This window comes from Meriones unguiculatus, chromosome 12 (genome assembly GCF_030254825.1).
Source record: "Meriones unguiculatus strain TT.TT164.6M chromosome 12, Bangor_MerUng_6.1, whole genome shotgun sequence".
In the NCBI taxonomy this organism is placed as follows: Eukaryota; Metazoa; Chordata; class Mammalia; order Rodentia; family Muridae; genus Meriones; species Meriones unguiculatus.
The window spans coordinates 1,736,542-1,761,865 of NC_083360.1; the positions used below are offsets into that span (position 1 = coordinate 1,736,542).

The 25,324-nt window shown below is 47.2% G+C and overlaps 2 protein-coding genes across 7 annotated transcripts in view; one reads left to right on the forward strand and one right to left on the reverse strand.

The window, feature by feature from the left end:
• Positions 1-3,585, forward strand: part of Rell1 (RELT like 1) — a 53,871-nt gene extending 50,286 nt beyond the window's left edge. For 3 of the 4 annotated variants that reach the window (XM_021647713.2, XM_060365287.1, XM_060365286.1), the window contains exon 7: positions 1,605-3,585. The gene's annotated coding sequence lies outside the window, so the exon portion shown is untranslated. The remainder of the gene's footprint in view (positions 1-1,604) is intronic. The other variant, XM_060365285.1, reaches the window with a different exon arrangement.
• An 8,801-nt stretch (positions 3,586-12,386) lies between these two features.
• C12H4orf19 (chromosome 12 C4orf19 homolog) overlaps positions 12,387-25,324 on the reverse strand; it is a 71,547-nt gene continuing 58,609 nt past the window's right edge. For all 3 annotated transcript variants that reach the window (XM_060365290.1, XM_060365288.1, XM_060365289.1), the window contains 2 exons: positions 15,351-15,404; positions 12,387-14,038 (listed from right to left, as the gene is read on the reverse strand). In XM_060365290.1, the coding sequence (XP_060221273.1) occupies positions 13,135-14,038; positions 15,351-15,382 (936 nt within the window). In that variant the 5' untranslated portion in view covers positions 15,383-15,404 and the 3' untranslated portion in view covers positions 12,387-13,134. The remainder of the gene's footprint in view (positions 14,039-15,350; positions 15,405-25,324) is intronic.

A 25,324-nucleotide genomic window follows, 5' to 3' on the forward strand; every position in this document is an offset into this window, starting at 1 on the left:
TAGTTTCTAGGTAATATCCTAAAAAAATATCACATAGTTTTAGCTCTTTTTTTTTTTTTTTTTTTTTCCTTTTGGGAACATTTTCACGCTCCTCTACCAAGCTGCGCCTGTGCAGCTTTTTCTGAGCTAGAATGTGAAGTAGTCACTGACTCCCTTCTGAAAGAAACCTCATACTGGAGGTTCCCCACATGCAAACCCAGGCTCCAGCTCTCAAAGGCATCACTTGTTTCCTTAGAGCTAAACCCGTGACGTTTGCTGTTTTAGAGGGGAGTATTTCATTTCCATTTTAGCTAAGGACAGGAATGGCCCTTGATCTTGTGTATCTCCTTTGGGAAATCAGTCTCCTTTCTCTTCTCCATCAGAAGTCACTATGAATATAATGAACGGCTGAGAAATACGAGCTGTTAATCTTGGAGCCTGGCGAGACTGCTCAGCGGTGAAGAGCACTCTGCCCTGGGAGAGGACCAGGCTTCAGTTCTTAGCATGGATCATGCCGGTCTATCCTTAACTTCAGTTCCAGGGTGTCTAACATCTTCTGGTCTCCGTGGGCACCAGCTATCCACCCTGTACACAAACATACATTCAGGCAAACACTCACACATAAAATAAATGTTTCCCCTATTTTATTTCTTGAAGGATACATTTTTGTTCTCCCTCTTCTCTCCCCCCCCCCGCCATGTATGTTAGTTACTGGGGGTTGAATGAAGGGCCTCACACATGCCAGGCGGATGCTCCCCAACCCCCTCCAGACCTCTTTTTGCCTTTTACTGGGTCTCATTCAGCTTCCAGATGTGGTTTGAGCTCGCAGTAGCCCACACTGGCCTTGAGTCTGGGATGCCCTTCCTCAGCTTCTAGCTGGGAGTGTAGGACCCTGTGTCCCGTCTGGCTTATAGACAGCGTGTTCTTACACCGAGATGTGGCAGCTAACTTTCCTTAACCCTTCACACTTCTGCCATCTGGCCTCTTCTTGCTTATGGTCAGGGTTTATAGGCAGACAAGCATGGCAGATGAGAGAATGCTTTGTTCCCTAACCTTGCATAGGTTTCAGTCCTGTCCTGGGCTCTCTCAGTCTTCAGGAGAATAAAAGGGTGTAAAGCTGTCAATTGCAGGGGCCCTGTGGGACATAGACAGCTGTAGGAATAACTGAGGCCATCGCTCTGAAGCATGTGAAGTGACGAAGGGGCCTGGAGAAATGGAGCAGCTGCCTCCTGGAGCTTGCGTGGAGAGCTGCAATCCTTAAATACAGCCCCTCATGTGTGACCACCCCCCAACCACAGAACTATTTCACGGCTACTTCATGACTGTGGTTTTGCTACTGTTATGAATCATAATGAAAATATCTATGTTCTCCGGTGGTCTTTTTGGGTTGTAACCCAGGCGTTGAGAACCCCTGCTCTAGTGTTTCTTGGTAATGAGGTCCTTTGCATGGGTGATACTTGAAAGTTCCGGGATTAAATTCTAGAAGGCAGGTGTAAGGGGGAAGGGATGATGGGATGGGGTCCGCTGGGGTGAAGGGAGAGCACAGCTTTCCTGTGTTTCTAAACACTGGTGTGTGGTGTGTTTCCCTCTCCTTTCATCTTCACTTTTGTTGTTTTCTCTTGCAGCAGTGGCTTTCTTGAAGAGTTCTAAGAGACTCCAGACTTGCAAAAATTGCCTAGGGAATATTTTTATATATTTTATACAGTTTGTATCATGAAGTCAATGGGCATGTGGATCAAACCCAAACAGGAATATTTTTGTTAAGCTGAACACAGAATTCAGTTTGCTTTGAAAGATGTTTTGTAGTTAAAAGTCTTAGTTTCTGCGAAGGAAAGAAGAAAGGTGAACCGTCTCTAGCCACGTGGTTCCCCAGGCAGCTCTGTACACAGGAGGCTCCATCCTCGGAATCACAGCCTTATGAACAGTGGAACCCTTTACAGTTGAGCTTATGCTGCCATGTTACCCAAGCCACAGACGGCATCTTGATACTGGTCGCAAGATCTTCACCTACATGGTTGGGCTATTAAAGAAGGCCTGCAAATGGTCCCTGGAAGCATCTAGTGGATATTCAGAAGATGGTCCCCAGGAGATCATGGAAAGAGACTCCAGACTTCAGATCCCTGGACCTGGAATTCAGCCTTGACTCCTGTGGCCATCGGCCCGCTCTGTCAATCTTTCCTGAGAAAACACAGAGACTGCTACTTTTTTTTTTTTTTAACTTAAACTAAACAATTCTCATTTAGTCTACTTGAGTGAAAGGGAAATGGTTTAAAGTCTCTCTAAAAAGTTGTTTTGACAGCCAGAGCCCCAAAACAAAACACTCCTTTCCTATGCAAATGAACCCCTACTGAGACCTCTGCTTGTTTCACTGAAGGTCAGGTGGGAAGGGATGCTCTGTAGTCCTAGGAAGATTGCACGTTCAAGGCCTTCTGGGCTACAGAGACAGTTCAGGCCAAAGCCTAGGTCACTCAGCCAGACCCTGTCTCAAAACAACAAAAGAGAAAACGGGGCTGGGATGTCGCTCGGTGGTAGAGCACTCTCCGGGCGTGCTGCACCGTTCTACTCTGAGGCTTCTTGCCTTGTAGGTCTCTCTCTTAGAAGCGCCAGTATTTGTTTAGGTCTGGGCTGGGGGTTAGGCAGGCTTTATTCCCTGCTTCCACTGCTGTGATGCATTGAGTACTTCGTTTATTTCAAAGGCAAAGGGGGTGTTTTCGTTTTGGTTTTTATTTGGTTTCACAAAACTAAAATAAATAGGAAAATAAATTATGTAAAATTATACTCCAGGGTGTTGTCTGTAGATACAGTTTCTTGCTTTTGTTTCTGGAAACAAACTAACTTTTTTCCTATCATTTTATGTTAGTGGTAGGTGCATTTTGATGTGAACTCACACTGGCGTGTGTGTGTTGTGTCTACAAAGCGGAGAAGCCAGCGTGGATACTGGGTCCACTGCGGTCCAGGAAGTAGAGTGTGTGTTAATAGGAGTAATATTTGTGCAGCTAAGCCAATATTTTTAATTAAACAAAAGCATACATTTTGCATAAAAAAACCCATAATGTCCTTTAAATGGTAATGGGCTAGTATGTAAGATATTCTTCAGCTTTAATTATTTTGTAATTTTATTCACTCTAGAGCACTTTCTATAGCAATAAAAAACTAAAGGATAAGCAAAGATATTTAAGATTGTATTTATATACCAAGAGTACATTTTAAACATGTTCTAATACTTGAACAGTTGGGTGACTGGCTTCCAGAGATGCCAAAAATTAAGCATTTGATACTTTGAACGCAGAAGCTTTGTACTGACTGGCGAGAATCCCGAGTGTTCCCAGCACAGCTGGCGTTTGTGGGTCCCTTCTTCGTCCTCCCCAGAAGGACTGGGGAGCTGAGAGGAGCCCACTGTCCACAACACTAATGATGGATAGCTTCTTGGTGTAAGGAATGAGTCAGTTGCCACCTCGATGTAAAAAAAATAAATTGTAAAGGAAATTTTTCACTGTTTCCAGTGTCAAATGTATTTTTAACTTGTCTGGTTTGTACTTTTTATGAATTTTGTACTACCAAAACAGAGTTAAAAATAAAAGCATTAAACCAGTGTTCTTGAATGAACTTTTAAGTCTTGGCTCATTGAGTGATCCCTGGTCCTTACTGGATTTCCCTTTCCATAGCACCTTTGTCCTCAACTGGTTTTTCTTCCTTAATCTGGGGATAATTTTGGACATAGCGAAATGAATTCCATGTGGAGTTATGTGTACCCTTTGCTCTGCTTCCTTCAGTATTCACCAGCATCTTATATCACCACAGGAATGTGATCAGGACTAAGAAATCGTCATTGGTTCAAGGTTGATAACTAAATCAGACCTGAGAGCAGGGCTCCCGCTTTGCCCTAACAGTCCCCATTGCATTGAGTTATTGCATCGCCTTAAACTGTTTGCTTGTTCAGTTTCATGACCGTGACACCTTACAGTCAGCTGTTCCGCTCTATACGGTGTCCTGCAGTTTGGGCTGGGCAGCTGTTTCTCACAGATAGACTGAGGTTTTGGATCGGGAAGGATGCTTCCTGGGTGATGCTATGTTTTTCCCAGTGCTTCATGTCAGGGAACATGGAATTGACATATGTCGTCTCGTGATTTCTAGTCAGTCATTTCATTGACATGCCCGGAAGGTTTCAGGATGGTGAAGTTTACTGTTTTTACTTCTAAAGAACAGGAGAGAGGCTTGGAGATTGGGCCAGTGACTTTCCTGTGCTTACATTTTTGCACAGTAGTTTTACCAGCAGTTGGCTTCCCCAGGACCCCCTTCAACAGGTTACCAGGAGCACAGCTACTTGAGTCACAGAAGGCTAGAGGCTGAAACCCAGTTTTCTCAAGGGCAGGGTCTGCTGTGCCGGGGGAGGTGATTCCTGCCTCCTTCCTAACTTCAGGTGCTGGCTAGGAAGTTCTTAGCATCTCTTGGTTTGAGGCTGAGTCACTGAAGATCTGTGTCTGTCCTTTCCCTCCTTATTAGGCCATCATCCTTGGGCTTAGGGCCGACTGCACTCCAGTCTAAGAACTCAACTTGGTTATGTTTGCAAAAATCCTGGATCCAAATATGGTCCCACAAGTCCTGCTCTGGGAGTAGGATTTCAGTATCAATGTGGGTTGTTTTGTTGTTTGTTTTGGAGGGGGCAGGGCAGGGCAGCTCCATTCCCTAGGGCATGGTGCCTGTAGTGAAAGCCCTTTCAGGTGCTGTCTTTGCTGTCTGAGGTGGCTCCCTCTTTTTCCTTCTTTTCTCTTTCCATTCCCCTTTGTCCCTCCTTTTATAACCCTTTATTACTTTCTGGCCTCTGAAGATGCTCCAGGATCTTCTTCTCTTCCTTGCCCAGTCTTAGGACCAACTACTTATCCAACCAGTTGCAAGTCATTTTACTGGAGAGTGATTTTTTTCGAAATGGGACACAGGCTGTAGTCATTGATAGTGGCTGTTCCAACCTGTCCTCTATATGTTAACCCACATCTGTATGCACATCTTTGTGTTTCTGCGTGCTAAAAGCCCAGGTCCACGTGATACTGTTGACCCCAGACTGGCTCCACTTTAGCCTTCTGCTATTTTCAACTTGGTAGGAAACACTGCTCTTACTACATAATTATTATTATATAATTATTATTATTAGATAATAATTTTAAGTACTTATTCAACGGTGTCCACAAAACTGGTTACGTGGGTGGGCTCCCTTGGGAACTCTAGTGTGGTTAGGGGGTTCATTTGGAACACAGGCATTTGTCACTGCCCACACTGCAGCATCTATGCAGGCTAAATATTTCAAATGAATGTTCAGTAAACCTCACTCTTTGTGGAACTGAGTTGAATTTTGATTTAGAGTGTGTAGTGTGGGCTGAGGAAATGGAAGTGCTGACAGTTTTTGCCCCATGAAAACCAAAACACTGGAATGTGTGCCCCAGGGAAGATACTAGAGCCCCCCAGATTCCTCGTTTCATAGTCAAAAGCGGTTCCCTGGGAGTGGCATACTTTGTTTTGAGTCAGACGTTTTGGGTATGCCTGTGATAGGATTAGGGGCGACAGACACTGTAGCTTTCACGTTTCTCAGTGTTGGATGAGGCAAACCATGACCAGCCTGGATGCCTTGAGCTCTGTACCCGCTCCTGGAGAATCTATGGTTTCAGAGCAGAAGTGTTCAATGATTCTGTATTTCCTTCTCAGGCCTGTCTTGCTGGCCAGCCTTGCTCTATCCAGAACTGGGAAATGGAGGCATCTGGGGCTTACAGTTGGGATTGCCCACAACTTGGAGCTTTGCAGCGGGAGTTTGGCTCTGAGCGGCCACCTTGCACAGGGCTGACTCTTTGCCCCCCTCTTCTGGTTGGAGATAGGAACTGCAGAGTGGGACGGCCTGGCCATTTCCTCTTTCAGGCACAGGTGTGCAGAGCCCCGTTATGTGCTTGAAGAACGAATAAGCTTTTAAAATAAAGGGTATCACTAGCTATCAAACGAGAAGGGCTATCAGATTCTGCCTTGAGGCCTGAAGCAGTTACTTGAGAAATGGTCTGTTCGTGAGGGTGGGGCCTCCGTAACCTAATGACCTAAGGTCCCATCAGCCCTCAGCATGATTGCATTGCAAAAAAGGAGGGAAAGAATAAAGATCCGTTTTAAGGAGCTACTAGCTTCAAGGACAATGTGACCTACAAGTGTCAGTGGCATGAGTCCCTACCTGTGTGTCTGTCAGTAAGGGATGGAATAAAGGAGAATAAAATTTGCTCCTCTGTGTTGTATTTTCATGTCACGTGCTAGTTGATGCACGTGGGAAGGCTTTATCGCTTGGAGATATGTCATGAGGAGCGGTTCAGAGAGCTTTATTTAGTGCACAGTGGTTGAGGCTTAGTTACCAAGAAGACGTTGAGTGCAGCTTGTGAGGTGAGCCAGCGACCTTAGCTGTGGCCAAGCGACAGCTGGTGGTGATGGTTTTTGCCTGGAGCTGGGCAGGTGAGAAGCACCTGTGTCTCAGTGTGGTCTAATGGTAGACGGAAGCCTGGCCGTCACCTCTGCTTTACAGGTGGTGAGACCTGAGAAACGGGTCTCAGTGTGGTCTAATGGTAGAAGGAGGCCTGGCCATCACCTCTGCTTTATAGGTGGTGAGACCTGAGAAACGGGTCTCAGTGTGGTCTAATGGTAGAAGGAGGCCTGGCCGTCACCTCTGCTTTACACAGCTGGATTTGCTCACAGACTGTGATGGAGAGGATTTCAGCCAATAATCCAATCAATAACTATCTAACTCAGCAAATTATTTCGAAATAGCATCTATGTAGTTATTTCATCTTGCTATAAATAAATAATCTATAGTTTAAATAAGACACCCATTTTTTTGCTAGATTGTCACCTGACTTTTGGCTGATGTCATGAAAATCTTTGAGTCTGGGTCTTATAGATTGGCAAAACCATAACTTAAGCCTTTTGTTGCTCTTTGGTCATCAACATTTTAGACAGGTGGAGCAACCAGCTGGCTCCGACTGCAGTCTAACTCTCTTGACTCTGAGAAGTCCACCTTTCATGTATGTCTGAGGCCATGTGCAGTCTTTCCTGTAGCTTCCGGAACACTTTGAAAGATGAAAAAAGGATAAATATAACTTGGAGATCAAATTTATTTTTCTGGGATTTTCTCTCTCCACCCCCTTTTTTGAGACTGGACGTCATATAAGCTCAGCCTGGTCTCAAACTAGCTAGGTAGTGAGGATGACCTTGAATGTTTTTAAATATGTATTTTTAAATTATTTGTATATGTGTGCATTTGGATGTGGGTATATGCCCGTGGGAGTGAAGTTTCCCATGGGGGGATTGGATCCCTTGGACCTACAGTTACAGACAGTTGTAAGCTGCCTGCTGTGTGTGCTGAGAACCGAACTTGGGACCTATAGAAAACCAGTACATGTTTTTAAGCTCTGAGCCATCTCTACAGACCTGACCTTGAACATTTGACCTTTCCTGCCTTAGCCTCTTGAGTGCTGGGATCACAAGTGTGCACCCCAGGCTTGTTTCTCTTTGGTGCTTGGAACCGAGGGCTTTGCAAATGCTAGGCAAGCACTCTACCAACAGATCTACAGCCCCATTCTCTTCTTTCTCCCTTCCTCCTGTCTGCCTGTCTTTGCTTGTTGCACTGGAGATATCTCATTATATATCCCAGTCCAGACTTGAACTCACAACCTTCCTGCTTCATCCTCTTGAGAGCCGGGTTTATGTACCATCATGCCTAGCAGGTTATTATCTATTACAAGATATTCGTTGTATCAAAGCGTCAGCATTCTCTTTTTGTCTTGGGTTTAATTTATATACGTGCCTATGTATCTGCCATGTATATGTTGCCATGTGTGTGCATGTGCCTGTGAAAGCTGGAAGCCAGATGATGGAGTCAGATCCCCTGGAGCTGGAGTTACATAGTCATGAGTGGCCTGACATGGGTGCTGGGGTGTGGGCACCCTTCCTCTAGAAGCAAGCACAAGCTTGCTTGTATAGCAAGGTTCTAAGTACTCTAACTAGACAAGGCCACCCCTCAACACTCCCCTCATCTTGGGTTGGAATGTGCAGGTTTGATAAGGGTTTGATAAGTGAAATACCTGTTTTCTGTCCTTCAGATCACATTTCAACCTAGTTTCATATTAACTATTTCCAAATGTCTGAAAGTGGCTCCCTAGCAGCCCCAAGGGAGGAGTGGTAGCAGGCAGCTAGCGTTGGGTGTGGGTTTTCAGTTATGCTGTGTTCAAGCTGTAAGGCTCACCCTCCCTCCCTCTCTCTCACTGTATATTCTGTCAATAGTGGCCCCATTTTTATTTATTTACAGAGTACTTTTATAAATGTGAGTTCATTTGGTCTTCTATAACGAGTGGTTTCCTAAATAGGTTTTACAGGTCCCAGTGGTGTTGAAAAGAAATACTCAACTCTGGTATTTTAATTATTGCTTTCCCCCTACTATTATCTATGAAGTAGAACTCATGTCACAATAAGACACTTATTTGTAATATGCCTGTGTAGAGGTGAGTGAACAGTATTTGTTTTGATGACTGCCTCTGCCACCACCTCAGTGTTGACAGGCAAGGCCAGGGACCCGCCCACATAAAAAATGCAGATGCCAGGGACCCACCCACTCAAGGTCGAGCAAGTTTTTAAGTTCTGAGGTCTAGAAATCTGTTTTCTTCCCCTCTTTACTTTTTAAAGGCAAGCATAGTGAGTGCTTCCAGAGCACATGAATGCTGGAGAGGATGTTTTCAAGCTAGAAAATAAGGATGGTCTCCACTTTAGAGACAAGCAAAAGGTCCAGAAGAAGGAGGAAACTTAAACGTGTGGTTTGTAGCGAGAGACACGAGACTCCAGGGGCAGTGTTACTAAACCCCATGCGTGTGTGAGGTTCTCGACAAGGGCCCATGGCTCAGAACTTCTGGACACTTGGGCATCATGACTCTTGGCTTCAGTGTTAGCTAAAGAACCAGTCCGAGGTACTTTCTCCATGTCTGGAATCAAGAGAAAGGCAAGAGGGAGGCTCTTCAAAGGACATGTCCTTTGCTTTCCCTTCTTTGGGATTTTAAAGATTAAATTCAAGATGACTGAACACTGAGGTCACCAAGGCACCATCCGCTTGGCATAAACATTGGCTTTCAAGGGTTTTGACTGAGTTTGGGATCCCACCCTCAGGTGAATAAGGACTCATTGTTCTCCTGTGCCCATCATTCCCCAGTTCACCAGGAAGCCTGGTTCAAACAATAGGACAGCGTGGGGCTGAACTGCCTTCAGGAAACCCAATTCTGATTCATGTGGGCCTGTGTTCCTCCAGGCTACAGACACATGTATATCACTGGGACACGAGCCCACAGTCATCACTCAGCAATCTTGACTGACACCTCTTCAAGCTGTGAGCGGTGTTTATTCCTTCAGTCAGCAAAGACTGCACTTAGTTGGCCCTTGGTCTTAGAACTCGGACAGTGGCACCTGTTTGGTAGTTGCTTTCGTGGGAAGGACAGCAGGTAGGTGACTTCAAGGGGTTTCCTTTAATAGGAAAGACTTTGATCAGAATCCTAGCTGACAACCAGTGATGTCTGTCTATCCATCCATCCACCCATCCACCCACCCATTCATCCATCTATCTATCTATCTCTCCATCCATCCATTCATCCATCCATCCATTTTTCTCTCAATCTATCATCTATCCGTCTATCTATCTATCTATCTATCTATCTATCTATCTATCTATCTATCTTTGCAGAGGCTAGTGACCCTCAGCAGATGGAACTTTTCCCAGGGGAGAAACCCGCACACTCACTACATAAATACACAGGTGACACGCATCCGAATCCTTGCACTCAGGAGGTAGAGGGGGGAGGATCAGCAGTTCACAACCAGCCTTGGCTACACAGTCAATTTGAGGCCAGCCAGGGCTACTTGAGACTCTGTCTCAAAAAGCCAAAAATAAAGCTTTTTTTCTCCCACAACCATGAAAGCACTTACCATAAGCAAATATCAGCTCCCTATAATAGAATACCTTTAAGAGGATGAGTTTAACCTAGAGAAAAAGTAAAATGAGGGAGAAGTCTCTTTCTATCATAAAGATGTGAGACCAAGCCTGCCAACACGGCAGTGTGGACAGGAGCGGCTGGTGGAGCTGCGGCTGAGGAGCCGATGGCAGCTGCTGGCTTCTGGTAGACAACCATTTTTCTCTTGGGTGTGGGCATTTGACAGCTGCCCACTCCCCAGTGGGTGTCTGCACACCCACGCATGTGCAGGCAGCACCAGCTTGACTTAGTGGGTTATTTAGAAAGAAAAGAAAAAGAAAGAAAAGAGTACGAAGGTGGGAGGGGGTGCTGTGGGGTTTGATCTGGAGGCCTGGCTGTGTATGGTCAAGATATACCACAAACAAGCTGGGTGTGGTGGCACATGACTTCACCCTAGCACTTGGACGGCGGAGGCAGGTGGATCTGTGAGTTCAAGGCTATCCTGGTCTACAGGGTGTGCTCCATGACAGAAGGGGCCACGTACAGAGACACTGTCTCAAATAAAACAACAACAAAAAACAAACAACCCCCCCAAAACCCAAGAGAATATATGTATGTTTATCAAATGTGTGAATTAAAAAACAGTATTATTAGAAGAATAACTCAGCAGGGTGCAGTGTAATCCCAGCACTCAGGCAGCAGAGACAGGCAGATCTCTGTGAGTTCGAGGTCAGCCTGGTCTACAAGGCAAGTCCAGGACAGCCAAGGCTACAAAGAGACCCTGTCTGGAAAAGCCAAAACCAAAACAAAGGACTTGTGCAAATAGGAAGAGTGTCTTTGATGAGAAGAAAGCTCAGTCCAGGCCACAGCGGACTCTCACCTGCTTTGGGGTGTTATGGTGCTTCCCTGTACACACAACCTTGCATATGAGAATGGCTGCCGAGCTCCCCAGGACCGACAGCTCCCTCAAGCTGAAAGGATGTTCTGACGTGAGAGGCCCAACGGGAGACGGAGGCCGCAGGTGGCATCATTTCCTGAGCCTGGACGAATAGGTATGTGCCGTGCGAGACACCTGAATTCTCTTCATTCTTCTGAGGACCTACCTGCCTTGGCAATTATAACCTTTTACCTTGACAACCAAGAAATATAGAATAGATCACTTTCTACCAGCAAAAACTTAAATGTGAGTCTTAGCTCAAGAAGGCAGTGTGTAATAATACATAAATAATCTTGGGCTAGCGAGATGGCTCAGCCAGCGAAGGTGCTTGCTGCCAATCCCGATGGTCTATGTTCCATTCCTGGACTCCATTAAGTAAATTTCTACAACTCATAAGTTGTCCTCTTATCTCTGTATGCAGGCACGCATGCGCGCTCACACAACCCCCGTCACACACACACACAAGCATGCATGCACACAGAGATGCAATGACATAAAAAACAAAACCTTAAATCAATATTGAGGTTTAACCTTGTAAATTCCGTGTGCCACAGCCAGCTAAGGGTGGTAGAGACCCAGGATGTCAGAGCCTGATCTCAGTGCCTCACAGTGAGTATGCCTGTGCTTTTGAAATGCTCAGAATGTTCAACAGGACTGTCTTCAGCATCTTCTGATTAAGTGACACCACGAACACACTATACACAGCAAGATGCTAGTGGCTGTTGGACCAGTTCCTAGAAGCAGCCAGCACAGGAGATTATTTTCTATCTCAAAGTTTGAGTCCCCTCTGAGGTTCTTCTGTGAAGCCTGAATGTGGGGCAGAGTTGAAAGGGGCCAGGATGTTTTATTAAAAAGGTTTGAATCCTTGACTATCCGCTAACTTCCCAAGACAGCTTTTTGCAAAAATGATTCCTTACAGTTTGAGAGAGCTGTCAAAGCTGGGGAACCAAGAAGCTGTTCCTAAGCTGCGTATGAGTGCAGGGGACACTTCTGGGGCAGAGAGAAAGCCTGTCTGCACCAAACTCTTCTTTCCCCAGCCCCGGGGAAATGTCCTTCTGTGTTCATAAGTTAGGGTGGCAGCATCTGTTGAGACTTCCTTCTCCTGGACCAAAGGCTTGAGTATTGGGTTACACTCAACATGAGGACCATCTTTGGGCCTCTCGAAAACCAGCTTTTGGGCTTGGGAGTTCTGATGTGGCAGAGATTGTAGGCTGCTCACCTCAAAATCAACGTCCATGCTCCCCTAACCTCAGGAATTGTATCCCAGGTTGATGTGGGAGAGTCGAATTGGTGTTGATTGATGTTTTCTCTTCTCTTTTCTGTCCAGCTAGACATCGCCAAGCGATAAGGGGCTAAATGCCCTGGTGCCATCTCTGGCCGTTCTTCATTAAGTCAAATGACTTTCTGCCCGTGTAAACTGAGGCAATGCTAAAGGTCACTGACTATGTCTGGAGCTATCTTACCCAGCTTTGTGACAAGACAGGGAGACACACACGCTGCAATGCTTTAATGAGAACCAGACATTTAATGACACAAACCAATCCATAAATGGCGTTGCTATTCCAAAACACTCACGAACTTGAAACTAAAACACGAAGCTAGTTCTAACAAGTATTTTCCCAGCCTCCCATATCCCAAAGATTAAAAAGTAATAGTGGAAAAAAAAAAAAGATTACGGTCAGGTTGTTTTCATAGCACAGCGAAGGACAAACCATTTGTTCACTGGTCAAGTCTGCTCCACCCCGAAGGAGTGAGCTTAACCTGATGTCCAGCACGTGGTTAGTTAGTAGTTCCCTGGGTGACTGTCCCTGAAGTTACGCTCTGGCACACAGTAGGCACTTTAAGTGGGTAGTTACCCTTTCTAGGTTGGGTGAAGTATTTGGCTCTCAAAAACAAGGTAAAGTAATACATTCAAACAGAACGGCCCATGTTTCTGTGCCCCTGGGGTCCAGTGTGGGGTGTTGGTGCATTCTCATGCACATCTGGACAGATGTTCTGGGGGAGCTTCCAGGGCCGGCATGCAAGCTGCTCAACGTCTGCATTTGTATGGACGTGGACTGGAAGGCCCACTCTTGTCTTGATTAGCATTCTGAATGCAATCAGAGTCCAGCCACACAGAGAGATGCTCTGCAACAGGCAGCGTGGCGCAGGTACTGGCAACGGGAAGGCGACAGACGTAAGCAGGTAGTGCAGCTGGAGAGGCTGCCGGGCATGCTGGCAGAGCGGTCACATGCTTCTCTCCCCGCCCCTCCCCTAATCTGCGTCATCCGCCTCTTCTCCCGCAGTAGCAGCTTCTAATGCCGCGAGGGCTTCTGCTACCTCAGCGTCCTCATCTGCCACATCCCTGTCCTCACCGTGGGAGTGAGGGTCCTCCCACTCGCTTCCAGGATTAGCCGCTGGCGGAGGGCTAGTGGGGCCCCCCGCGTTAAAGAGGACATCCAGAACTTCTGTGGTCACTGCCTCACTCAGGGAGTCCCAGCTTCTCCTCGGGGAGAGGGGCGAGCTCAAACCCTGCTCGCTCACGCGGGGGTCAGTTCCGGGCAGGGGCTCCCCCTCTGAGTGGTTTTCAAAAAGACAGTCCTTTTCTTCAGGGTCTGCGTTGCCTGCCGGGGGGCTCCAGAGCTGGGGATAATCGGGGGCTGGGATGCGTAGGGTGTGGCCTGCCACTGCCAAGGCCTCAGCAGGGCCTCCGCCGTCTCCATGCCCCACCATCGGGGTCCCTTCCGAGGTGGGCGGCGCGCAGCTTTGACCCCTGTAGTCCTCCCCTTCCAGGAAGGGTTGAGCCGGGTGGGCGCTGTCTATGGTGACGGCCCAGGGGCTGCTGGCCCCGGATTCACTGTCAGCCTGGTGGGGCCTGGGACTCCCGAGAGACTGCCGAGTGGTAGTGGGGCTGATACCGTTGACAATACCACGCTTTTCCACACAGCGTCGCTCCTCGGAGGCCTCCCGGGGGAGTGGGCCTTGGTGAGGTAGACCAGTTGTACTGCCTCTGCTCTCAGTCTTGCTCAGGCTCCCACCGTGCAAGGCATTTCTGGGCACCTCAGCGTCACTGTTCTGGGTGCCTTTTAGCCTGACCGTGTCATCCTCCTCCAACCTGCAGCTGCTTACTTCGTTGACAAAACCAGGGGAGGGCACTTGAGCTGGATCAAAGAGATAGCTGGGGGGGAGGAGGAGACATCAGTTAGCTGACACGGAACAGCAGAACTGGGGAAGAAACTAGCTCCTGTGATTTGTCTAAAAGAACAAATATACTTGGCATAAAAATCTTTGGCTAATGAAAAGAGCTGAAAAGACCTAAAAGGAAGGGGTAGGTGAATTATAAAGTGGTTCCTGGTATTTTAAAATGAAAATAAATTTTAAAAATATCCACTAGGAGGAGAATAAGGGGCCAAGCACCAAATCACAACAGTACATTTCTCTAAGGGACTATTACATAGTCACTAACCTGGCAACTACAATCTGTGGTAGGGTAAAGGAAACGTCCGTAGGCACTGGTTCTGGGACCTCTCTAATAAGAGTACGTGGAGATGCTCAAATCTCCGTATGGAATGCTGGCATGTTTGCAAGGCATGCCCTCTTTTCACTTCATTTCTAGGGTCCCTCTCTACTTAAGGCAAGAGAAATGCCATGTAGATGATCCCCAGCCTGTACTATTGCAGGAGCAACAAGACGTCCAAATGTTCAGCACAGACTTGGTTTCTTTCTTGAACATTTGAATGTATGGTTGGTTGACTCTTGGGTTGTAGAGTCTGTGGATGTGGAGAACTGATACTGTAGATAATAACTACGTTTGCCTAAAGCCCATCATCATATGGCTGTGATGGAGAAAGCTTCTAAGTGTTTGCTAAGTGTTTGGAGTTAAATAAAGTCAGAGTTTCTTGTTGCCTGCCCCCCGCCCCAACCAAGGGAGTCAGGACATCAGTTTATCCTTTTTCCTTATGAGTCACCTCACTCACATTTTTATGACATGTCACAAGACAGGTGAATGGACTCTTTATTGTCAGTGATACTGTTTCAGGAGTCCTCTACAACCTGAGCTTGCTTCCCCCCTCTTCCCCTGCATCAAAGGCTTTGTGAGAAGTGTAAATTTGGCTGAAATGGAATTTGGCCTCAGGAGTGATACTATATCTAATCTGTGCACAATTTCATTGTCACGTTCGAGCTGCTGACTTATGTACTGTCTCTATGAACTTATTTATTTCTATCACTTTTACTCTTGCTGTTGCTTTAGCACCTGCCATTGGTCAAAACAATGGGTGTTGTTATGACATTTTCATACCTGTCTATAATGGACTTTGAGGTACCCATCCCCTCAGCCTCCAGTGTCCCCCACCTCCACCCTCCGACCTGTATCATCCATTCTCTTCCTAGACTCCCGCTTCTACTTTTGTCTCTAATGTTCTAGGTGTGGCCTTAATATGCTCCACGTGACTACAAGTTCCCAGCAATTTAATCTCCATTCATGTTACCTTTGTATCATCTTACAACACCTGCACCCCATCTGGATTAATTTTTGTTACCATCTGGAAAAGAAAGAGTAAGAGAGAATGTCTTTAGCCATATTAGTGAGAATCAAGTTTACTTTTCTCTTTTAGACACTCCAAATTAAGAGTTGTAAGTTCTGCTCAAAAGACAGCACATGATTCATGAGGACAAAACCCCCTCCCATCCCTAAAGTCATGGATTCAGAGTTCTCCAGCAGTGTTGAACGCTTGGCTTACGCAAACCCCTTTCCAGCCATCCCTCTCTGCAGTGAGAAAAACACCATGGAATAATGTCAGGGAGGAAAGTGACCTGTGATGATTCGTGGCCTGTGACTTTCCTCAGAGGACCCAGGAATCTCCTGGGGCACAGTACCACTTGGCAGCAGGGGGTGTGAGCATTCCTGGCAGGCTCCCTGTCACCTCCTCAGGTATCAAGACGGCAATAGTTTGCATCTTGAGTGTCCATCAAAGGCCCATGTGTTGAAGATGTGGTCACCAGCCTGTGGTACTGGGGGGGTGTTTAGGAGTGGAGCTTAAAGGACAGATGTTGGATCATTAGGGGTGTGCCTTTAGATAGAATATTTGGAGCCAGGACCCTCTTCTTTCCTCTTTCTTATTGCTCAGCTGCCATGAGGTGACCAAGTTTCTTCTGCCATACGATCCTACTAGGACGTACTATACTGACACAGCCTCAAATAATAGGGCCAGCTGATCATGCACTGAAACTCTCAGAACTGCAAAGCAAAACAAACCATCTCTTCTGCAAACCAAATAAACTATCCCGTCTTATCTGCTGATTAGCTCAGGCATTTTGCCACAGTAACGGAAAGCTTGCTAGTATATACAGTGAGTATTAAAGATGCCTGGCCACCTGTTTCCCGACTCAGCCCTTTGGAGAGTACATCCTGAGCAGGATGGCAGTGTTCGCTTAGTCAGAACAAAACCTCCTGATTTGCTCTCTCCACAGCCAGGATAAGCCCAATCATGATTCATGGGTTCTATTATTCTCTTGCAAGTCAATACCATATTCCCTGAGGATTCCGAGTGAAGGTGGTGGACTCATTTCCTGTCTGCTCACTGTTCTCTGTCCCTTCCCAGGTTAAATTTTCTCTATCTCTTCTGTTTGAGCAAAATCTTCTTTTCTTATAAAGCTGGTCACCCTGGCCTACTGGATTCCTCAGGGAAATTCAAACATTGATATGGGAGGACCTCTACATGGTTTTCCATTTCTCATGTACATAGCCTTTCAGAAGACAAATAGATATGGGGACCTTCAGCCGAATGCCTTTGTTTGTAAAGTTCATTTGGAGGAGAGATAATTGCCTGTGGATGCCTCCCTCCCTTCCACCCCCTTTCAGTCATAGACCCCCCAGCGTGATACTCCGTGAGCCTCAGCCAACAGGGAGAGTGGCTGCTGCTGCTGTGAACTGCAGGTTGGCTGGCTGGCTACAGTCTTCGATTTACCATGGTGATAAAATAAAACTGAATACCCTATGAAATAAGTGGAAAAGTTGTTTCCTAAAAGATAGACCCAAAGCCCTTATAACCATAGCCAAAGCAAGCAACCAAACACATGTGGAGGTGATCAAGTTAAGGACCCCAGTACGTGAGGTTCCAAAGTTCAATTAAATCTGTGCCTCTTACCCAAAGGTAGAAGGAGATTTGGTCCCGTACAGAAAGGGAGACAATGTGACTAAAATTGCAGAAGTGGAGTGAGGGGATGCTCCATGCCCCTGAGGAACAGGGACCACATTCCCTCCAAGCTCCACTTGGAGCGTGGCAGGAACAGGACCCAGGAAATACCTTTATGTTCTTTCCTGGAACTCACTGATTCCGGTTCTAAGAGCTCTGGCTGCTTGTCTAGAAACCTCAAGTTGGTAGCAGTTTTTGCAGCAGCACAGAAAGTGGTTATACAACCAACCCCGCTCTCCCTAAGCATCAAATCCCTTGGATAGTGAACTTGCAGGCCCACTTGGTCACACAGCCATCTCTCTTCATCTTCCTTCTATGTTATCTTTCACTTGTCTTCCTTGCATGTGCTATTACTGGACCTGTTGTCACTGATTCATCTTCATAATGAAGATGAAGGTTCTCCAAGCTTTTTTTGTATTTTAAAAAGATGTACATCTTATATCCACAAAATATGCGACATAATTGCCATGTCACTGGCATTAGTAACACCAAGAAGTAGCTTTTCTGGAGCAAGGACCAAATGGTTCATGTCTGTCAATCATGACATCAGCTGCAATATATATATATAGGGAGGTTCTAGTAAGTAGCAGTACACACACACACACACACACACACACACACACACACACACACAGTGGCTTTTAGGATTATGCAACTAGCTCCAGCTTTCTCCATTTCAGGACTGGCTCTGGAATCCTGATTTTTGCTTACTTTGGAGCCTTGTTTTGAAAAAATAAAAATAAAAAATAAAATAAAAATAAAAATCCAGGCAGAAGTGCAACTAGTGAAGATAAAGTTGAAGAAAAAGAAAGGGGGCTCAGAAGTGTTTGAGAAACCGAAAGGGCAGGCTGCAGACAGTCCTGTAACTGAAGCATCATACAATGTTAACGAGTTGGTCAGCTTTTGCAGTTCTAGTTTAGCGCTGGAAGAGAGTGAGAAAGAGGCAAAGCAGGGCGGATATGAAGCTGGTCAATCAGCTGGTCAATGTCCATGATACTTCCTAGAGCTGCTTGGATCCTGGGAACCCCTCACCTGGTGAAGCCTGAAACCCTTTCTCACCTTCTGCTGGGCTCAGGACACAATGCTCGGAAACTCAAGGATGGCGGGGATTTATCATTCCTCCCCTCCAAATCACTCATTTCCCAAGTCAGGCAGTAGACAAACAGAGTAAGGCAGGCTGGGACTGAACCCATGGCCTTCTGCTTCTGCGTTTCCTGCAGTCTTCAGGCTCCCCCTCCCTCCCAGGGAAACAGGCTCCACTTTGCCCTCCTAATCCCTTCATTTCCAGGCCAATTAAGTAGCTTTTCCCTCTTTAGGGTCAGTTCCCTGTCTTTCTCCTGCACCACCTCCCTTAGGGTCCACGCCTTGGCTTTCCTTCAGGCCCAGGACCGTACCTGAGAGCCATGCATTTGAGTCAAGTACCAGCCTGAGCTGAGGACCACTCTTCTGGTTCAGGTCCTGCCCTTTCTTTCCACTCTGTGATCTGCTTTCCTGGTGACATTCCTTTTCTCAACTGGCTCTAATGACCAAGGTTATGTGACCAGCAGGCGGGAGGGGTGGGGCCACACCCACCCCTGTCCTGTGCACACCCACATCGCTATTATTTTTCCTTATATATATCAGATCAAGTTCAATCCATTCTCCGTGCCACATCAATGTCCCAATATGAAATCTTGCCTGAAGCAAGCAAAAGGGAAACATCATTCCTCCGGCATGATAGTAGGTAGAAAAATACTAGCCTTTGAAGGAAGACTGAGTTCTGAAGGAGCAGGCTCCCTGCCTTCTTCCTGCTCGTCTTTTGGAAGCAGCTGCCTGACTTACAGTGGGAGCCATCGATGGTGAAGGGGAATCCAGATTTGCTTTGCCTTTGTAGCAATACAAACAGCAACAAGGAAGCAAAGGGCACATCTTTGCAGGCAGGATTTAGTTTACACAGGGGAAAAGCAAATACCATTAGGACGGCTGAGTCTGCCCGATGCTGGCGCCACCTGCTCCGGGACTCCCTCAGACTGCTTGACTTGGCCCCACGTTTCATGCTGGAGTTAAACAGCCCCATGTTTGAAGATGGCCATGGCCACGTGAGTCAGTGGAGTCTCCAGGAAGGAAATGCAGTGGGGACGAGAAGGGGAGAGCAGGACAGGGGGAGCCTTGGAGTTTTTTTTTTTAATAGAGAAATTGACAGTGTTCATCAGGCACCAAGGGGAAAGAGCTAGGTAAAGAGTGATTGCTGGGAGCCAGCTTATACGGGTTTTATTGGCCAAGGCTGGAGTCATCAGACCATCAAAACAACACTACCAAGGATTTTACCCTCTGAAGAAAACACGGCCATGAGACCACAGTGAGACACAGTGAGACCACAGTGATTGCAAAAGGGAAAGGCGCAGCTCTGTCATACCCGGAGTGAGGGAGCTAGAGAGATCACCCTCACAGTGGTAACAGCACACCAAGGAAGGCTCACTGAGGGCGGCCCAGGAAACAAGATGGGTGGAATGACAGCAGATGGTGGGGCAGGGCTGAGAATCCCTGTCTCCCGGACATGCCACAGCCAGTACTCAACAGCAGCTGTAGCTGCCTGCATAGAGCCTCTGAAAGACTGAAGCCCCGGACAGCTATAGATGGGCCCACCCTCAGGCTGACACCTCCTTCTCGGGAAGCCCCTCCTGCTCCTGTGTCAGTCCTCTAATTCACATCCTGCATGCCAATGCACAGAGCATTTCATCCTCACTAGTCAAATGAAGGAATGCGGGTGAGTGACAGGCAGGGGGCTGGGGCTGGGTGAGTGACAGGCAGGGGGTGGGGCTGGGTGAGTGACAGGCAGGGGGTGGGGCTGGGTGTTTGTGTGTTTTTGTTTTGCTTTGAAGTAGAGTCTCGCTATGTAGTCCAGTCTGGTCTGAACTCACTGACCTTTCTCTGCGGCCGCCAGAGTGCTGGGATCGCATGTGGGCACCGCCTTAGGGTGTCAGATGGGAGAAGCCATTTCAATCGAGGGTCTTCAGTTCGCACACCCTTCACTCCCTAGCGCCCCCAAATCACAAGACGAGCCGAGACCTGAGAGGGGTGGAAGGACTGGCCCCTTCTGCCAAGCTGGGAGACGGTTTCCTCTGTGGTACTCTTCCAAGCATCAAAGACATGCTGCTTAAAGGAGGCTCTCAAGTCCCGCCTGGGCAATGGTTAGTTTCTAGGAGGCTACTGGGACATTTGCAAGGGGCTGGAGTAAAATGAAACACTTGCATGTTTTCTAAATCCGATTTCCCAGAACCTGGTCAGAGGGTGAAGTGGCCAAATAGTTAGGGCTCCGCTACTGGGTGCTGAGCTCCCGAATCAAGGGGAGTGGGTGGAGCATCGGCGGTGTGGACCTCTGTTTACAGAAGACGATAGAGAAGCCGGCCCAGCTTGTGCCGACTCCAGGGGTAAGGAGGGATTAGAAGATGAGCTATGGACTACAAAATCTCACGTGGACGACTTTTTCCTGCGTCAAGGCATCAAGCTTCCGGTGTTTTTGAGAGTTTGAAAGAGTACGTGAAGACCACTATTATCTGCACCTTAAATACTCCACTTTACCTGGGTAGATAACGTGCTGGAGATGGGGGTGAGCACTGCGGAGCACTGGGGTGGATGGGACATTTGTGTATAGAGACGTGCTTACAGATTTCTCTCCACTCTGAATAGGAGCGGTCTCCACAGACAGTGTGTGTGACTGCTTGGCCCATAGGGAGTGGCTCTACCAGAGGTGGGTCCTTGTTGAAGGACGAGCACGCGTCGCTTTCTGCCTCTCAGGCTCTCCCTTTCTGCTCCCCTCTCTCCGCTACCCTGTGGGGTCAGGAGGTTTGGGGAGAGGTATCTATGTAGTGGGGGACTGTAAAATGCATGGACTGGTATTTAATTTCTACAAGCCCTGAGAAGACTCATCCCCCCACAGCAGTAGTTTAATACACAAAGAAGTGAACAATTTTAGGCCAGGGATGAGCTGCAGTTCCACTTAGAAGCTCCCCAACTTCCTTTACCTCTAAGTGTCACCTGTCTAATCAGCAAGCCAGGAAGAATAACGGGCCTCACTTCTCAGGGTTGCTATGAAAAATTCAGTGACACAAAAGCATGTAGAGCATTTCCTACTGTGACCGAGTACCATCAGTACTCATGAATAAACATTGCGAGGGACAGACAGGGGATTCCAGGGGGTTCAGAGAACTCGCTGATCTTCCTTCCAGAGACCGGAGGAGGTTGGTGGTCACGTAACTCTAGCTTGGGGCTCTGATGCCCTCTTCTGGCCTCTGCAGGTACCTACATCCAGGAACACATGCATACAGATACATAAGTGTAGCTAAAAATAAAATGTGATAAACAGTGCAGTTAATGTGTGTTTACTATGCATCCAGCCATGCTTCAGGGACTTTCTTGTTTTATTCTTTTCTACTTCACAGTAAGCCTTTCAAGTGGGAACAAATATTATAAAAGCTGGTGAGGCAGAGTAAACATTATTAATGAGGTAGTTATTGTTTTAGTCACAAGAACTTCCTGTTATCTATTTTGGTCTGGCCTTCCTACACCTTCCCAGACTGGGTTTAGTAGCTTTTGCAAAAGGGAATTTTTCTCTTGACTCGAATTTTCCAGCTGTCATTTCATCTATCTACCACCAGATGGCAGCACCTAGTGGTTATTAATTGCTTAATTTCAAGGGAGGCACACCCTTCTCAGAAACAGAAGATCAGGTACAAGCACTGCAGGTGCTTGCCATGGTAAGGTTTGCCAGCAAGGAACGTGGTGCCCATTCCAGGCACATCTGTTGCGTTAGTTCTAGTGGCCATGGTACAGTGAACGGCTCTTGGCAACTCTGGCCAGACAAGGGTTTATTCTTTCCTCTACGGAGGCCATAGAGGGTGCGGAAGGCGCTTACAGTTCTACATAGAGACAATTCTACATAGAGACAATTCTACATAGGCCCCTTTCACACAAAACTGCCCTGGAAACCTTGAAGTGGAGAGTCTGGGTCTTTCTCCGCCGTCCTCTTCTGTGGCAGAGGCTGGGGGGGAGGTGCTTGTGAAGTGTGGAGGCTCCAGGCCTCTGGGGCTCTGTGCATTACCCACAGGCCTGCTCAGAAGGGCTTCCCCTGAGGCTGCGTGGGAGCTAGCTTGGCATCCCTCCTTCCAGCCAAGGGTCTGTGGCTATGAAACGGGAGGTGAAGATCTACAGTTCACAGGACCCAGCTGGAAGGGTTTTTTAGGAGAAGCCTCGTCAGTAGAATCCAGAACTTTATGGGGAGAGACACCTTGCACACGGGCGGAACAGAATGGACCAGAAGGCACAGAGAACGGCCCAGCTCTGAGAGAGACCAGCAGCTGCCCAGGTATCCCGTGGGGACTGTTTTAGGTAAAGCCTTTGAAAGGCTGAACCCTGTTCTCCGGATTTTAAATTCCTGAGAGCTGATCCTTCGTGCCTGGAGACAACTTCCAATAAAGATTCCCTCTTTCCCTTCCTCTCTCTCTCTCTCCCTCCTTCCTTCTGTCTCTCTCTACCCCCTCCACTCCCCCAATGTGTGTGTGTGTGTGTGTGTGTGTATACAAAGAGAATGAAAGTTCCTGGTAGACACAGCAGAGGAGGGAACTGGTTGTGTTGATCCACCTGAGGATGAGTGGGGCCTGAGAACCTGCATTTGTCACCAGCTCCAAGCTGATGCCCTCTTTGGTTTACAGGCTGGTGACAACTGCCCAATCGACAGCTTCAGAGAAGCTGACACAGTTTTAGTTCCCTGAGTTGCTTTGCCTCTGATTGGGTGCAGCCAGGTTTATTTAAGAGGGGGAGGTCAGCATCTTTAGAACACTGTAGGTGAGTCCCTAGCAAGCAACCAGGCTACTGTGTGGTGCTGAATCCTTTAAGTGATCAATGACATGGGCCAAACCAAGCTAGCCACCATGATCACGTGGTTGGAAACTAATATGTCACCACCATGCCAATCCCAAACAAGTCAGGCAGTTTACAAGTATCTTAAGGCTTAAAAGTCTCATTCATCTTCAAACACAGTGCTTCTAACACTTTCTTTTAACCTTCCTTTCCTTCCTGTATTTTGACAGAGTCTTCATATGTATCTCAGGCTAGCCTTGATCTTGCATTCCTCCTGCCTCTGTTTTCCAAGGCTACAGCTATGCTTTACCATGTGTGGCTACACTCTAACTTTTCTATTGCTTGCTTGCCTTCCTTTCTTCCATCCTACCTTTTCCTTCCTTCCTTCCTTCCTTCCTTCCTTCCTTCCTTCCTTCCTTCCTTCCTCTCTCTTTCTGTCTGTCTTTCTCTCTCTCTCTTTCTTGCCTTTCCTTCCCTTCCCTTCTTCCTTCTTTCCTTTTTCTGCTCTTCCCTTCCTTCCTTTCTTCTTGGGAGAAGGTGGAGAGGTTGGAGAGGGCAGGGTCTCATGTGTTCCAGACTGGCCTCAGACTGCCGATATATCTGAGGATGACGTTGTACTGTGATCCTTCCGCCTTCTCTTCCTGAGAGCTGGGGTCACAGGCAAGCACCACCATTCCTAGTCTTATGTGTGCCAAGGGTCAAACTCAGAGCTCTGTGTGTGCTAGAGAAGCACCAGCGGAGCCACATCCCAGGGTGTGGCCGATAGCCCCAGGCTGTGCACATAACAGGAGAGAACATAGAAAAATCAAGTGCCTAAAATACGGAATTCATTTGAAGATCAAGCCGTGTCATGGTTGATCTGCTCTTGGATTCCTTTCCTTTCTTTGCCCAGCTGTTTTTCAGGGCTCCCTTGCCCTGAGATCCCACCAGGCAGTGTGGGCTAGACCAGGGTGCAAAGAGGGGAGACAGCAGGGATACGTGTTTCTGTTGGCTACCTCAGACGGCCCCTATCCATCCTGGAAGCACCTCTCTGCTCTCTACCGCTTTTGATGCCCACAGGCTCCACCTTCATGTCTACTTCTCTCTCCCATCACAGAGTGCTGTCTTACTGCATGTTTTGTTGTTAAAGCCTAATACCACAGGCTATGTAGTTTTTAAACAAAACATAACACGTAGTTTTTAAACAAAAACCTTTTTTTTTTTTTTTTCAGAATTTGGAGGCTGAAAAGTCTAAGATCTAATGGCCGCATCTTTTTGCTACGTCAGCACATGGATGAAGGTTTTATATGGTTTGTATTAGAGAGAACATAGGGAGGGACACGGATGAGTTATTTGTATTTTGTTTCTTTGTTTTTAAGATTTATTTTTTTTACAGTGTTCTGCCTGCATGCCAGAAAAGGGCACCAGATCTCATTATAGATGGTTGTGAGCCACCATGTGGATGCTGGGAATTGAATTCAGGACCTTAGGAAGAACAGCCTGTGCTCTTAACTTCTGAGCCATCTCTCCAGCCCCAGATGAGTGTTCTAAGAGGGTGAGATGCCGGCAGAGAGCAAGAGAGGACAGTCCTTCTCATCAGGAACCAACTCTTGGGATACTCACATTACTCTACTCTCCCTAACAGCACCTCTCCAGAACCCACTGCCCCAGCACTGTTGCACTGAGGGGTTAAAGTTCAATATGAGTTGGACGAGGGACAAATATTGAAATCACAGCAGGTGGAAACATCTACCTACCTTGACAGTCTGTATTGCCTCATTGTCTCATTTGGTTCTCAGCTTTTTACCTGTATATCCAAATGACCACGAAGCACATACGATTTCCTTGGTTGGAGAGGACCTTGCCTGTTACAGATAGCACCATTGTGAAAGAGAGAGCGGTCACACGTCTAAATAGTAGTCATTTGACAATTGCTCGACTTAGGCTCTGAAGGAACTGCTGCCATGTGCTGTGCGTGACGTATGTGCTGTGCGCCTTTGTAGGGCAGGTCACGGGGATGGAGCCAAGGTGGTTATAGAGGATGCTAGTCTTTTACTCATCTCTGCTGAGTTCTCTGTCCTTTTCCAGCTCAGCCTGCTTGCCTGGCAATATCTGCAGAGGACTTTTAATCCAGCAACATGGCTGCCCTGATCACATCCAAAGACCTTCCAGGTCTCTGATCTGGCTGGAATACAGACATGCCCTTAGTGCACACCTTTAATCCCCAACAATGACTCTAACTAAGGACAGATAAAGCGATAGATCAGAGAAATAGCTGCAGCCTAGGCTAGCCCAGTTCATGAGAACAACACAGGAAAGAGGGGCTGCTTAAGAGTGCAGGGAGAGGCAGTTCAGGTGAGATGTGAAGACTCTCTACTGTTGGGCCCCATCATTGGTGAGGGTGGTTGCCACTAGGCTCAGGAATGTCTCTGTGAGGCTCCAACTCAGTT